At 48.6% G+C, this 14,173-nt stretch overlaps 1 protein-coding gene across 1 annotated transcript; it reads right to left on the bottom strand.

Annotated features, from left to right (window-relative positions):
* Positions 1–681: 681 nt before the first annotated feature.
* Positions 682–4,136, bottom strand: LOC311143462 (uncharacterized protein). Its single transcript, XM_084179279.1, has 2 exons — positions 3,464–4,136; positions 682–2,819 (listed from the first exon to the last, which is right to left on the bottom strand). Exon 2 carries the CDS (start codon positions 2,248–2,250, stop codon positions 928–930), a length of 1,323 nt encoding a protein of 440 aa, XP_084035405.1. The 5' UTR covers positions 2,251–2,819; positions 3,464–4,136; the 3' UTR covers positions 682–927.
* Between the last annotated feature and the right edge of the window lie 10,037 nt (positions 4,137–14,173).

Genomic DNA, 14,173 nt, shown 5'->3' on the forward strand with positions numbered 1-14,173 from the left:
ACCCCCCTCCCCCCAACACACACACACACACACACACGCACTTCCTCCCCTTCCTGAACAAATGGTTGAGGGAGGTTGAGGGGTGTAGTAGAGTTTTGACCAGGATAAAATTGAACATTTGGCTTACGTACCTACCAAGGACATTGCCTTTACAGTGATCAATCTTAGTTAAAGCGGTTGTTGTATCTCTAGGTTTCATGTGTGATTACATCAGAGGGTTTTCCCTGACTTAGTTTTTTGCCTGAAAAACTGTGTTTGATCTCTGCTTGAGGTACCTGTTGTTTTTCTGCTAGATGTTTGCAACAGATGCAACTGAGAAAAAACAGGCCAGTAGAACAGAAGACCTATGTGTCACCACGGTCTTTACTGCAGGTCACATAGTTGAACTGTTCTCTGATCATAAAGATAGGGAAAGGGCACGACCTAGTGGCCATAATCAGCAACATATATAAAATCAAGTAAACAAAGCCTAAACTATTGGACAAATCCTAACTTCCACTGAAGTTGAATATTCACTTAATCATGCATTGATGTCAATGGGAGACTAAGTGAAAATTCGACTTAGTAGAAGTTAAGATTCACCCCTATGAATTGAGTGCTATTGATTCAAGCAGTTCCAGAAATAAAGTGCATTTGAAGACATCAAATTGTTAAGCAAAAAGTATTCATTCTGTCACGTTCAACAACTTAATTCTAGAACATGCTCTCTGCACATCCTAAAACTTTATTTAAAAAAGAACGATTAAGAAAAAGCATCATACAAAATACAACGGGTAAAACGTATGGCTATACACACAACCATGTTATGTTGACAGAGCACACAATCACAGATACATACAATGTCAAAGGCCTTTTCAGTAGTACAAAAATATCCAACACTTTTACAATTATCACCTAGAAAAACTTTTCTGGAAAACTGTTCTATTTTTAAACTGCAGTGGTTAGACAGAATGCCGCTCCTCCATTCTGCTCCCCTCTCTCAGGCTCATTTTCTTTCTGTCCATTCCCTTCTCCCCTCTCCATTTCTTTTTCACTTTCCCCCTCTCCGTTGCGCTCTCCTCTCTTTTTCTCAGAGTTAGATTTTGAGAGTGAAGGAGCAGCCATCCTCTCTAGCCTCTCCTCCACTCCCTCATCAATGTACAGCAGAGGCTCCTCCTCCTCCCATTTCTCCGCCTCCTTGCTCCCAGCCACTCCTACTCCCCCATCAGGCCCACCCTTCTCTTCCTCAGTCTCGTTGGCTATGAATGTGCTCAGCACCACATCCGTTCCAGCCCCCTCTGTCTTGTTGTCCTCTGGGCTCCCTCCCTCCTCCCCGCCCTCACCCTCCTCCCTGTCCCCGCCCCCTAACTTCACTGGCCCCGCCCAGGCGTCTTCCTCTGCCCCTTTCTTCCGCTTGGAACCCTTCCCGTTCCGGAAGCTGGACTCAAAGTACTCGGTGCGGCTCTGCCTCTTTCGTCTGACGATAAGACATATGCAGTAGACTATGCCCATGCATATAACCCCAACCAGGAGAGCGATGAAGAGCAAGATGGACTGACCTAGCTGCACCCCGACCTCGGCCACTGTAGGGTCTGGATCTGTGGAGGTGGAGGTATGGGTGGTAGTGGGGGTCATGGCATGGCTGGGAGCGGCGTTGACCGATGGGGAGGTGGGTGCAGTGGTAAGTCCCTCTGTGTGGTTGGCAGTACTCTCTGAGGCAGTGTGGATAGGTTCAGGTGTAGGAGAGGAGTCCTCCGTCAGACGAGGGGTGGTGTGAAGTGGCCAGACTTGGATAACAGAAGTCAGGTGGTCCTGGGAAGTGGTTGGAAAATAAGAGGTGGTCATCAGGACGTCTTGGGAGAGGGTGGGTTTAGGGCCAGGTGGAGTGGTCGTATCTACAGGCCCTTCAGTGGTCACAGGTGAAGGTGTCATTGTCTCAGCCTCTGAAGTAGAAGTTGGTGGTCCCACCTGACCGGTGGTGGTCTCAGGGTCTGTTATTACCATAGTGATGGCATCAGCGGTAGGTACTGGAACAGAAGTTACTGGGGTGATGGTTTCAGTGGCGGGCTGTGCCGTAGTGACGACCACAGGAACAGGCGTTGTTCCGATGGTGGCCTCAGGTGTAGAGGCTGCAATCGTGACGTCCTCCGTAGTAGGTGCTGCCATGGTGACATTCTCAGGTACGGTGATGGTGACATTATCTTGGGCAGGGAGACTGGGCAGAGAGAGGGAGAGGAGCAGAGCCCCGAGCATCAGCCGTATCCGCTCCATACTGGGCAAGAACTGAGAGGGGTCACAGAGGTCAACTGTCCCTGAAGGGTTTTGCTGATCTCTCTAAGATTACTTTTGTCTTCCTCTCTCTGAGGTGAGTCAGCGACAGCGTTGTGGCTTGAAAGGTATTGGAAGTTTATTTTACAAGTCTAGAGCAGAAAAATGTACATTTTAGAAAAGAAAAGCGGAATCCGTCATCAGCTACCGGGGTTCTTGGTTTGACTACGACTGAGTGTCAGGCTTTGATCTTCACTGCTCTCGGACTTTCCCTTTCTTTCAGGCCTTGCTCTTGTTAATAATCTATGGTTTGACTGAGTGTTAGGCATTTGAAGTGCACTTACATAGTCAAACCTTTGTTCTCTTGCTGTCTCTCCTGGTTGCTGGGCTTGTGGTTCACTAGATTGTACTTGGGTGCAAATAGGCCGGAAAGACACAACCCTTCTCTTCCTCTCTCGCTCTTCCGCTTTCCTCCTCCCCTGCACGCCACTCTACTATTCTGTATATCAGCTGTCTATTTCAAGTGCAGCGTGAGAGATTGCAGCAACGGTGAACCAAAAAAAGCATGAGACCTATATAGAAAAGGACAGATTGAAGGGTAAAGGAAGAAATGGAAGATGGAATGGAGAGGTTATTTTATGTGTACATTCCCACATGTACTGTATAATAAGTTTACTTCCTCACAGCATCCACTGTCTGGACTGCTGTAGATGTAAAATGCTTGCTTAGCACACACCTAAAAATTAAGGAAGTTACCAACATTACTTCTTGTTATTTATTATTGTCCACAATGTCACCATCCATTTGACTGTTATTTATAATAGAATTGGGGGTGAAAAATCTAAATGAGTGTCTAAAAGCAAGTTTGCCAATCTTCAAAATAATAATTTAAAAAAATAATGATAAAAGATGAAGACTTAAAGACCGATTGATTAAAAAAAAAACATATTTCAAGAAAATGTCCTCTAAAAATGTATTTACAAATAATTATGAAGAGATACATTAGGAGGACCCCCTTACTACAAGAGCATGTCAGTAAATTTAACACAAGCCTATGAAAGTTCATCTGATTGTATTTTCGAAACATCTTTCCCTCCTTTTTCTTGCCTCCTCAAACAGTCACCGTCACAAAGCCATATTTTGTCTATTATTATCCAGATCAGTGTCTGTTTAGATCAGACATCTATCAATGTGTGCCATTTTTTATCTTACTTACCAACATGTTGCTTGGAGAAAACGGTTGGGTTGAAATTATGAATCCACCTTAAAGGCACAGGCTTTAACGCCTGTTCTGTGTGGATGACGTCTCGTGCACTAGTACATGTACGAAACACCTTTCTCTCGCTCTCTTCCTCCGTCCCTCCCTCCTGTTCACTCTCTTCTTTCTCTCTCCCCTCCCTTTCTCTCTCTAATTGGTTCTCTCTATCTCTTCCCCTCAGAGCATCAAATTCTTCGTAAAACAGTTTCGGTAACTGCAAAAGAGAGACAGGTGGGGTTGAAGAGATGCCAAGTAACTAAAGAATAGCTTCATTTTGTCTATTGCGTCATGTGCTTATTTTCTCGAGGAAAAAGGAGAAGTTGGCCCTACAAAGGGAAGAAGCTGTGTGTGATGAAATGTTTGAGCCAGGGTGTGTTTGCACGCCTACATACATTTACGTCATTTAGCAGACGCTCTTATCCAGAGCGACTTACAGTTAGCGCATACATTATTTTATCGAACCCACAACCCTGGCGTTGCAAACGCCATGCTCTACCAACTGAGCTACATCCCCTGCCGGCCATTCCCTCCCCTACACTGGACGACGCTGGGCCAATTGTGCGCCGCCCCATGGGTCTCCCGGTCGCGGCCGGCTACAACAGAGCCTGGATTCGAACCAGGATCTCTAGTGGCACAGCTAGCACTGCGATGCAGTGCCTTAGACCACTGCGCCACTCGGGATACCGAGGCCTACTTGGATGTCTGTCTTTCAGTAGACTTATGTAGATCTTATACTTTTGTTACAGCCAATAAACATACAGATTGTGAATTGACAATGGAAATGTTACAGTGTTCAAATCTACCATGGAATTGTTAAAATAATGATGAACATTTCTCTCCAAAGTAATTCCAGGTAAATTGTAGTACTGTAGTACAAAAAACAAAATCATACACAGGTCTCCAACAACATTTGGTCTTTAGTTTCTTCTGGTATCACTCTTCCATTTGCATACCAGAAATCTGTGATGTCCTCCAGTGTCACTTTGGGTTGAGTCCACAGGTTGTCACACTCTGTCCCTTTCTGCCTCTGCTGCTCCCTCCTCCCCCTCTCCTTCACCCTGTCCCTCCCGCTCTCTCGTTTATGGTCAGGTCCCATGGTGGAGCCGTTGGCGTACCAGAATTCCACCCTCTCCTCCACCGATGACATCTGGTCAACCCACAGGTTCTCCAGATCCACCCCTGACACCTTCTCTCCTCCTCTCCTCACTCTCCTTTCCCGCTCTCTCTGGACTGACAAACGCACCCACAGGAAGACAGTGAGACCAAGGAAGACCGAAGCAGTCAATCCCAGAGCCCACAGAACAATGAAACAGACCCGTCTAGTAGAGCCAGGAAGCAACGATGGGGATCTTTCATCTGCCTCTCCGCACTCAGGATGAGCATGCACAGTGTTTTCAGTTGTGTTGTTCAGCCTGTTGTCATAGCCTGAGATTGTGTGGTTGTGTCTGAGTGAATGAGTATGAGTTTTCTTATTCAAAAGTATTGTTGTGTTACGATTATTAGAGGTTGTGGTATTACTGTATGAAAGTGTGTTTGTGTAGTTGTCTGTGACATTATCTGTAAATGTGTTAGCTTTGGGATATGGAGTTGTGCTATTGTCAGCATGGGGGATTGAAACTGTGGCTGTGGTGTGGTCCTGGTTGTCCATAGACTGGCTCGTGTCGTCAGGTTGTGTTTTGTAGCCAGTAGCCCTGTAAGTCACGGTAATGTGCTCATACAAACCAGGAAGTGTGAATGTGTACGTAGGTGAAACCGTTGTTGTTGTTGTTGTGACGCTGTTGGCCTTACTTTGTTTACCTCTGTTCAAACCTGTCACTCTATTAGTTGGGGTGTTTGTGAAGAAGTCTCTCTGTGTTGTGTAGTAATCTCCCGATGCAGTATCTACACTTGCCATCTCTAGTCCTTGTGTAGCAGTGTGCTGGTCTGCTGCTTGTGACCTGTCTAAGTGTGGCTTCGCTAGCCTGGAGTCATTACTGGTGTCAGCAGCCCATGTCTCTATGGAATTTGGTGTGTTAAATTCTCTGGCTGTTTCAGTGGTGCTACTGTCATGATACTCAGTCCCTTCCTCCCCGGGGAGAGTGGTGGTGCTGGGGTGGTCAGTTGTGGGTGAGGCTGTGTGTCCGCTGAAGGGTGTCTCATGGTGAATGTAGCTTTCTGTTTCCCTCCTCAAGTCTCCTGCAGTTGTGTGCCTGTTGCTCTTCTGTCCGGCTGTGGTGGCGTAAGTGGCAGTTCCTGTTCTGAGAATGCCTCTTCCTTGAGTCGTTCTGCCTGAGTTGTTGACAGCTGCTAAGCTAGCGCTTTTCTTCACTTGTGTGTTGAACGTGCCACTAGTCCTACCAGGGTGGTTTTCAGTTGTGGAGAGTGGAAGCTTCAGGGGGTCTGATGTTGTAGTGCGGATCCTAAGGTCTAGAGCTGTTGTTTTGATTTCTGTGGCGCTCGGTGAAACCGCTGTGGTGGATTGGAGGACAGGAGTGCCGAGGAGGTGAGGAAGGCACATGGCGAGGGAAATCAGAGTGACTCTCATCATGTCTGTGTGCGAGAAAGAGAGGGACAGAGAAATATATAGAAATAGTGGGAAAGAGAGAGAGTAAAGAGAGCGGGAGAGAGAAAGAGAATGACAAATAAAGAAAGAGAGAGATCTTGAGAAAACGAGAGAGCGACAGAGGCATCCAGCTAATCAGATTACTTGGTTTTGCTTGTATTACTGTAGCACACTTTTGAACACTCTCCCACTGCTTCCCAATGTCACTCAGTCTCATACTCAGTAAGCTGTCAGTTCTCAATGGAAAAAGTTGTACATCTAGCGATTCCACACAATTGGAGACCAATAACTCATGGATAATAAAATATCTATGCAAATAAACAGAAAAGTACACATACCTAATTGTCCAGCTTTCTCATCTCACTGCCTCTTCCCCTTTACCCATGACTTCCACTTCTGCGGCGCCACTCGTCATCGCACCCTGCCCTATGGCCCCATGGGATACCTCGAACCACAAGCCACCCACTCGAAGTTGACATGAGGAAATGTTCAGTTTGATTACCATGACAACAGAGCTATAAGGTGCAGGTTGGAGGTTGAGCAGGATGTGGTATGATGTTGTGGTATGACATGGCCCCGCCTCCATCCTCCATGGCTCAGTCCCCTCAGACGGCAGTTTGGAATAAAAACATGATCTATACCAACGCTTCCTGTTGACTCAATTCATTTCACACGTTCCAGATTCAAAGAGTGATAAGTGGACGTTTAACGAGAAAAGTGACAGATAGTATTCAAGTCTATAATTCTCGTTATTACCATTGAGGTCAACAGTGATGTCAAACACTTTACTCATAATGTGAAGTGATTTAAACATACTGATTATTCATAATGCCTGCTTAACAAAGAAATTATCCAGTACACATTAGGGGAATCTTTTAACACCATCATGGTCATCTGTAAAACCATTTTCCATAAATTATGAATGTATAAACATACGTGTACAGAATGTGTAAATTACATTGTTTGAACAAACAGTAAAAAGAAACTGCTTCCCTCTAAAGCTCTCAGTCGATCACGTCCTTTTACTCTTTCTCTACTCCCTTTCATCTTATTCCTCTTTTCTATCATTTCAACTCTCCTACTCTATTGTTTGTCCCTCCTGTAGCCGCTGTATCCGTATTTAATTAGGGATTGGCTCAGATTACCAACCTGAGATTGACCTAATCTGTTTGAGTCACTGACACTGAGGGTGTGCGAGGTATGGATTATCACACAAATTTACTGGCTCTGTACACCGGGTGAGAAGGACAACCATACTATCCCATCAAGCCACACATACAGTGAAGAAAGAGAGCCATACAGACCAGTGTAATGTGGAATAAAGAGGGATTGGCAAAGACCTGTCAGTGAGAGCATGCCAAATGGAGAACGAGGGAGAAGGAACCACGCCAGAGAGTAGAGAAGAAGAAGAGGATGATGAAACGTTAGCTGAGAGATGAGGAGGAAGATGAGGAGGAGATGGAGTGGAGGACAGAACAACGGGGCATGGAGGAGTGGAACGGGTTCATCTCAGGAGGAGAGAAGGCAGTAGAGCATGAGGAGGTGGCTGAATTTAGGCCTGGGGACAGCATGACCCCTCAGCATGTCCTGAGACTGTCCAGATACACCCAGGGTGAGTCTATCTGGGTAGCAGCTGCCCTTAGGCACATATCTAGGATCAGTCTACCCTCCCCAACTCCTAATATTAACCAGAGAAAATACTGACTTTAGATCATGGTCACCTTAGTCTAGAATCGCTGTTTGGGGTGTGTGTGTGTGTGTGTGTGTGTGTGTGTGTGTGTGTGTGTGTGTGTGTGTGTGTGTGTGTGTGTGTGTGTGTGTGTGTGTGTGTGTGTGTGTGTGTGTGTGTGTGATACTAATTAAACCTCTGGATTAGTGTGACTACAGGCCCCACAATGAAATAGTCACTTATGTTAACGCTCTTACGGAAAAAAACATGAATTTCAAGTGATCACGTGTTTAACATGTGATCTTATGGGAAGTTAATGGGACTACATGTAAAAGAAACGTGATAACATTACATTTACATTTTAGTCATTTAGTAGACGCTCTTATCCAGAGCGACTTACAGTTAGTGAGTACATACAATGTTTTTTTTGTTTTTTTTATACTGGCCTCCCGTGGTAAGGGGACATGAAACTACACGTGAAAACATTTGAGTACGTGAAAACATGATCTCTTGAAATAAATGTGACAGCATGGGGATGCAAAATGTTAACATGTGATACCATAAAACTACACGTGACACATTTGAAAGTTTTTCACGTGAAAATCGAATTTTCACTTTAAAAAATGAACGTTTTTCATATGTTAAAATACAATTCCACATGTGAGAGTTAGATGTGAAAGTTTCATTTCAGTCGGTCACTCGGTATAACATACTATGGGGAGTCAACGACCAATCCTATTCACCTGAAGCAAACTGAAATCACGCCCAACAGGCCAATGGATGCCGAGCCCGCCCTCTGAAGCCCCGCCTTCCTGGCTGTAATACCGGGGTTCGCATCCATTTAATTAATTCTTCAGGCAGAACAGAAAACCAGCAGGCCTCGGACCTCTTTGGGTAAGAGTTGGATACCCCTTCCCTAGATGTTGCGAGTTTTGGGTCTTGATATCGGTTTTTGTGTTTGCTAAAAGCGAACTACTTTATGCTCTGCTTGTATAGCTAGTGCTTCCTTGCTTGGGTAGGATTTGTGTCTGCTATAAACCCACTAACTTCTGCTCTGCTTGTGTAGCCAGTGTTTCCTTGCTTGAGTAAGATTGCCTCCGACCGTGCCCTAGGGCATGTGTCCTGTTGCCTGGGGTGAAAACACGCTCAGGAGGCCTTGGCTCGGGCCAGTTTATGCAACCATTGTCTCCAGCTGGGTTCAACTTCCATTGGGAGTCGGGCTAACTTTGTGAGGAAGATTGGTGGTCGGAGTCGATAGGGGTGTCATCCTTTCCAAGTGATGCTCATTCCAGTTTCTCTGGCAGTGTTCCAGTGAGTCCTGATTCCGGGATGATATAATATCCCTGATTGGCTCTGGAGGGTTTTCAGAGTGTAAATCGGATGACATCAGTCCAGGGAAGCCTGAAGCCCCGGCTTTGGATTCGGCGGGGGAGATTGAACCATTGGTGGTAAATGTGCCTTTGATGGCGTTTTCTCCCCCGCAGCGGAGTTCCTCTAGGTTTGGGAAAGGTATTTCCCTCCTGTCCCTGCAGCGGTGAAGAGTCGCTTACCCCGTTTAAAGATTTTGCAGATGAGTGCTAACAAGGGGGTTAATCCTAGCGTGGTGCTTCCGAATAAACAGTGCCGGTTCTCAGGATTGTCAGAGGGACAGGCGGGTGTATTTGGAAGAGCCGGTTTTGCCAACAAGGTTGTTTGGCTAATGGCCCTCCTCACCAAGCATTTACTGTGCCAACTGTGCTTCCAAGTGGCTCGGCCAATGGGGGCAAGTTACTGAGGTACCTGAACCCTGTGTGGGCCGGGTATCAGAACGCACAGTTCCTTCCCCACGTTCAGACACACGGTTGTCAAGAGTGGGGATATGAAAATGAGCATGACAGAAAATATGTATTCTAGTCCTCAGGGTGGTGCTCTGCCCCTTCAGGAGATAATGTATCGGAGATTGGCAGCGTGCAGTTTCACCATGGGTGGCGCAGTGTCCTAAGGCACTGCATCGCAGTGCTAGCTGTGCCACTAGAGATCCTGGTTCGAATCCAGGCTCTGTTGTAGCCGGCCGCGACCGGGAGACCCATGGGGCGGCACACAATTGGCCCAGCGTCGTCCAGGGTAGGGGAGGGAATGGCCGGCAGGAATGTAGCTCAGTTGGTAGAGCATGGAGTTTGCAACGCCAGGGTGTGGGTTCGTTTCCCACGGGGGGCCAGTATGAAAAATATAAAATAAAAATATGTATGCACTAACTGTAAGTCGCTCTGGATAAGAGCGTCTGCTAAATGACTTAAATGTAAATGTGATGAGGATGGTGACGAGGGGGTACGGTCTACAGTTCACTGTGCGTCCTCCTCCTTTTCGTGGCATCATTACGTCAATGGTCTCTGAGGTCCTAGTGCCGGTCTTGAGAGAGATTTCCTCTCTCCTTCAAAAGCAGGCTGTTCAGGTGGTCCCCGTGTCAGAAGTACAGAATGGTTGATGTTGCCGGTACTTCTTAGTTCCCAAGAGCGATGGAACGTTGCATCCCATCCTGGACTTGTGCGTTTTAAACAAGCACCTCAAGGTTGCAAGTTCAAAATGCTCACAATTTGCTGGCTATTGCGTAGTAGTCCCCTGTAGCTCAGTTGGTAGAGCATGGCGCTTGCAACGCCAGGGTTGTGGGTTCGTTTCCCACGGAGGGCCAGTATGAAAAATGTATGCACTCACTAACTGTAAGTCACTCTGGATAAGAGCGTCTGCTAAATGACTAAAATGTAAAATTAATTGCAGTAGGTGCGTCCCAGTGATTGGTTCACGTCCATGGATCTGAAGGATGCATATTTTAATGTGCTATTGTCACGGATTCCGCCGAGGCTGCTCCTCCTCCTTGTTCGGGCAGGCTTCGGCGTTCGTCATCCCCGGAGTACTAGCTGCTACCGTTTGATGTTATCTATGTTTGTTTGGTTTTGTCTGATTAGTGCACCTGTTCCATATCACGTATTGATTATGTCACCTATAAGTTTCCTTTGGTTTTGTTTGTAGTTGTGTGTTGTTGTCCGCCTGTCCGTTGATGTCTTTGTACGTTCTTATTATGGAACGAGTATTTTACGCACTGTGTTGCGTAATCGTTTTGCCTCCTGTGTTTTCGAGGCCGTTTGCTTTTGTTCGCTATTCAGTCTTAAGTAAAGTCGTTTTGACTGAGCCTCTGTGTCCTGCGCCTGACTCCTACACCGCATCCACATCAGCTATTGTGACAGAACAACACACCATTCATGGAGTCAGCAGGAGCAGCGGCGGCGACCGAGTCACTGGAGGATCGGGTCAGCTGCCAGGAGGCCATGATCCAGCAACTCGGCTCCGCCATGCAGGAGGCAATGAACACCCTGCGCCGATGGGAAAGGGGAGGCATGCCCACACCTCCTCCTACGTTACCACCACCATCGGCCAGCCCCACCAGACCAGCTCCGGAATCCAGTGGGATTCGGCTCTCGCTCCCGAGGGCGTATGATGGCACCGCAGCCGGGTGTCAGGGGTTCCTCCTTCAGGTGGAACTCTACCTGGCCACCATACACCCGGCGCCCTCAGGATACGAGAGCGTTTCCGCCCTCATCTCCTGTCTCTCCGGCAAGGCGTTGGAGTGGGCCAACGCCGAATGGAGGGGAATAGACGCCGCCACCACCAGCTACGCAGAGTTCTCCCGCCGCTTCAGGGCAGTTTTCGATCACCCTCCTGAGGGTAAAGCGGCGGGGGAGCGTCTGTTCCACCTCCGACAGGGGAGGAGGAGCGCACAGGAGTTCGCCCTGGATTTCCGGACTCTAGCGGCGAATGCGGGGTGGAATGAGAGGGCCCTCATCGATCACTATCAGTGTAGCCTGCGTGAGGACGTTCGTAGAGAGCTGGCCTGCAGGGACACCAATCTGTCCTTCGACCAGCTAGTGGACATGTCCATCCGACTGGATACCCTGCTGGCCACCCGCGGACGTTCCGAGATGGGGCCGTCCATTCCATCCCCCAGCACCTCCGAGCCAAGCCCAATGGAACTCGGGGGTGCTGGCGCTAGAGAAAGAAGGAGAGAGAACCCGAGGGGGGCCGTCCCCTGCACCAGCTGTGGCCGTGGAGGACACACTGCGGCTAGGTGCTGGGGAGGGTCTCCAAGGAATCGAGGCAACAGGTCGCGCACTGGGGAGTCATTTCAGGTGAGTAGGTGCCCCACTCACCCAGAGCTCTCTGTTGTTCACTTGTGTATACCTGTGGTATTTCCTCAGGTTGCATCTCATTCCCAGCATAAGGCGCTAGTCGATTCAGGCGCAGCTGGGAATTTTATTGATCGGAAATTTTGCTCTAAGTTAGGGATTTCCCTCCTGCCCATTGATGCACCCTTTCCTGTCCATGCCCTAGTTAGCCGCCCGTTGGGATCTGGGTTGATTAGGGAGGTCACAGCGCCACTGAAGATGAAGACGCAGGGGGGTCATGAGGAGATTATTCAGTTGTACCTCATTGACTCAACTGCGTATCCCGTGGTGCTGGGGCTTCCTTGGTTAATCACCCATGACCCCACCATTTCGTGGCAACAGAGGGCTCTCAAGGAATGGTCTGGCCAGTGTGTTGGGCGATGTTTAGGTGTTTCCGTTGGGGCGACCACGGTGGAGAGTCCGAACCAAGTGCCCGCAATGCACATTCCCCCGGAGTATGAGGATTTGGCACTCGTGTTCAGCAAGACTAGGGCGACACGTTTACCACCTCATAGACAGGGAGATTGTGCGATAAACCTCCAGACAGGTGTGGCGCTTCCGCGGAGCCATGTGTATCCTCTGTCTCAAGAGGAGACGGCGGCTATGGAAACCTACATAGCTGAGTCCCTGAGACAAGGATACATACGGTCCTCCACTTCCCCTGCGTCCTCGAGTTTCTTTTTTGTGAAGAAAAAGGATGGAGGTTTGCGCCCGTGTATTGATTATCGTAGTCTCAATCAGATCACTGTGAAATACAGTTACCCTCTACCTCTGATTGCGAGTATGACTGAATCATTACGCGGAGCGCGTTTCTTCACAAAACTGGATCTCAGGAGCGCTTATAACTTGGTGCGCATTAGGGAGGGAGATGAATGGAAGACGGCATTTAGTACCACCTCAGGTCATTATGAGTATCTTGTCATGCCATACGGGTTAATGAATTCTCCTTCAGTCTTCCAATCATTTGTAGACGAGATCTTCCGGGACCTGCATGGGCAGGGAGTGGTAGTGTACATTGACGACATCCTAGTGTACTCTGCTACACGAGCCGAGCATGTAGCCCTGGTGCGCCGAGTGTTGGGTAGGCTGTTGGAGCATGACTTGTATGTCAAGGCAGAGAAATGTCTGTTTTTCCAGGAGTCCATCTCCTTCTTGGGTCATCGGTTGTCCGCGTCAGGGGTGAAGATTGAGATTGACCGGGTGTCAGCCGTGCGTAACTGGCAAACCCCAACCACTGTTAAAGAGGTGCAGCAGTTTTGGGGTTTTGCCAATTACTACCGGAGGTTTATCCGGGGTTTTGGACAGGTGGCAGCTCCCATTACGTCCCTGCTGAAGGGGGGCCCAGTGCGTTTGCAGTGGTCGGCTGAAGCGGACAGGGCGTTTCGTAAACTTAAGGAGCTGTTCACTTCGGTTCCGGTGCTGGCACACCCGGACCCCACTTTAGCATTCCAGGTAGAGGTGGACGCGTCAGAGGCCGGTATTGGGGCAGTACTGTCGCAACGCTCCGGCACGCCTCCTAAGCTCCGTCCCTGCGCTTTTTATTCTAAGAAGCTCAGCCCGGCGGAGCGTAATTATGACGTAGGGGACAGGGAGCTGTTAGCCGTGGTTCAAGCCCTAAAGGTGTGGAGGCATTGGCTTGAGGGGGCTCAACACCCTTTTCTCATTCTGACTGACCATCGTAACCTGGAGTACATCCGGGCAGCGAGGAGATTGAACCCTCGTCAGGCTAGGTGGAACATGTTCCTGACCCGGTTCGTTTTTAAGATCACGTACATCCCAGGGTCCCAGAACAGTAAGGCAGACGCCCTGTCCCGGCGGTATGACACAGAGGAGAGGTCCATTGAGCCCACTCCCATACTGCCAGAGTCTTGTCTGGTGGCACCGGTGGTATGGGAGGTCGATGCGGAAATTGAGCAGGCGTTACGCACCGACCCTACTCCCCCAGAGTGTCCAGTGGGTCGGACGTACGTGCCGCTCGAGGTCCGTGATCGTCTCATCTATTGGGCTCATACGTCACCCTCCTCTGGACATCCAGGTATTGGCCGGACAGTGCACTGCCTTAGTGTTAAGTACTGGTGGCCAACATTGGCTAGGGACTTGAGGGTTTATGTCTCCTCCTGCTCGGTGTGCGCGCAGTGTAAGGCGCCTAGACACCTGCCCAGGGGGAAGTTACAACCCTTGCCCGTTCCACAACGGCCGTGGTCTCACCTCTCGGTGGACTTAGTCACGGACCTTCCCCCCTCTCAGGGGAATACCACTAT

Source organism: Coregonus lavaretus, assembly GCF_964263955.1.
Source record: "Coregonus lavaretus genome assembly, chromosome: 2".
NCBI lineage: Eukaryota > Metazoa > Chordata > Actinopteri > Salmoniformes > Salmonidae > Coregonus > Coregonus lavaretus.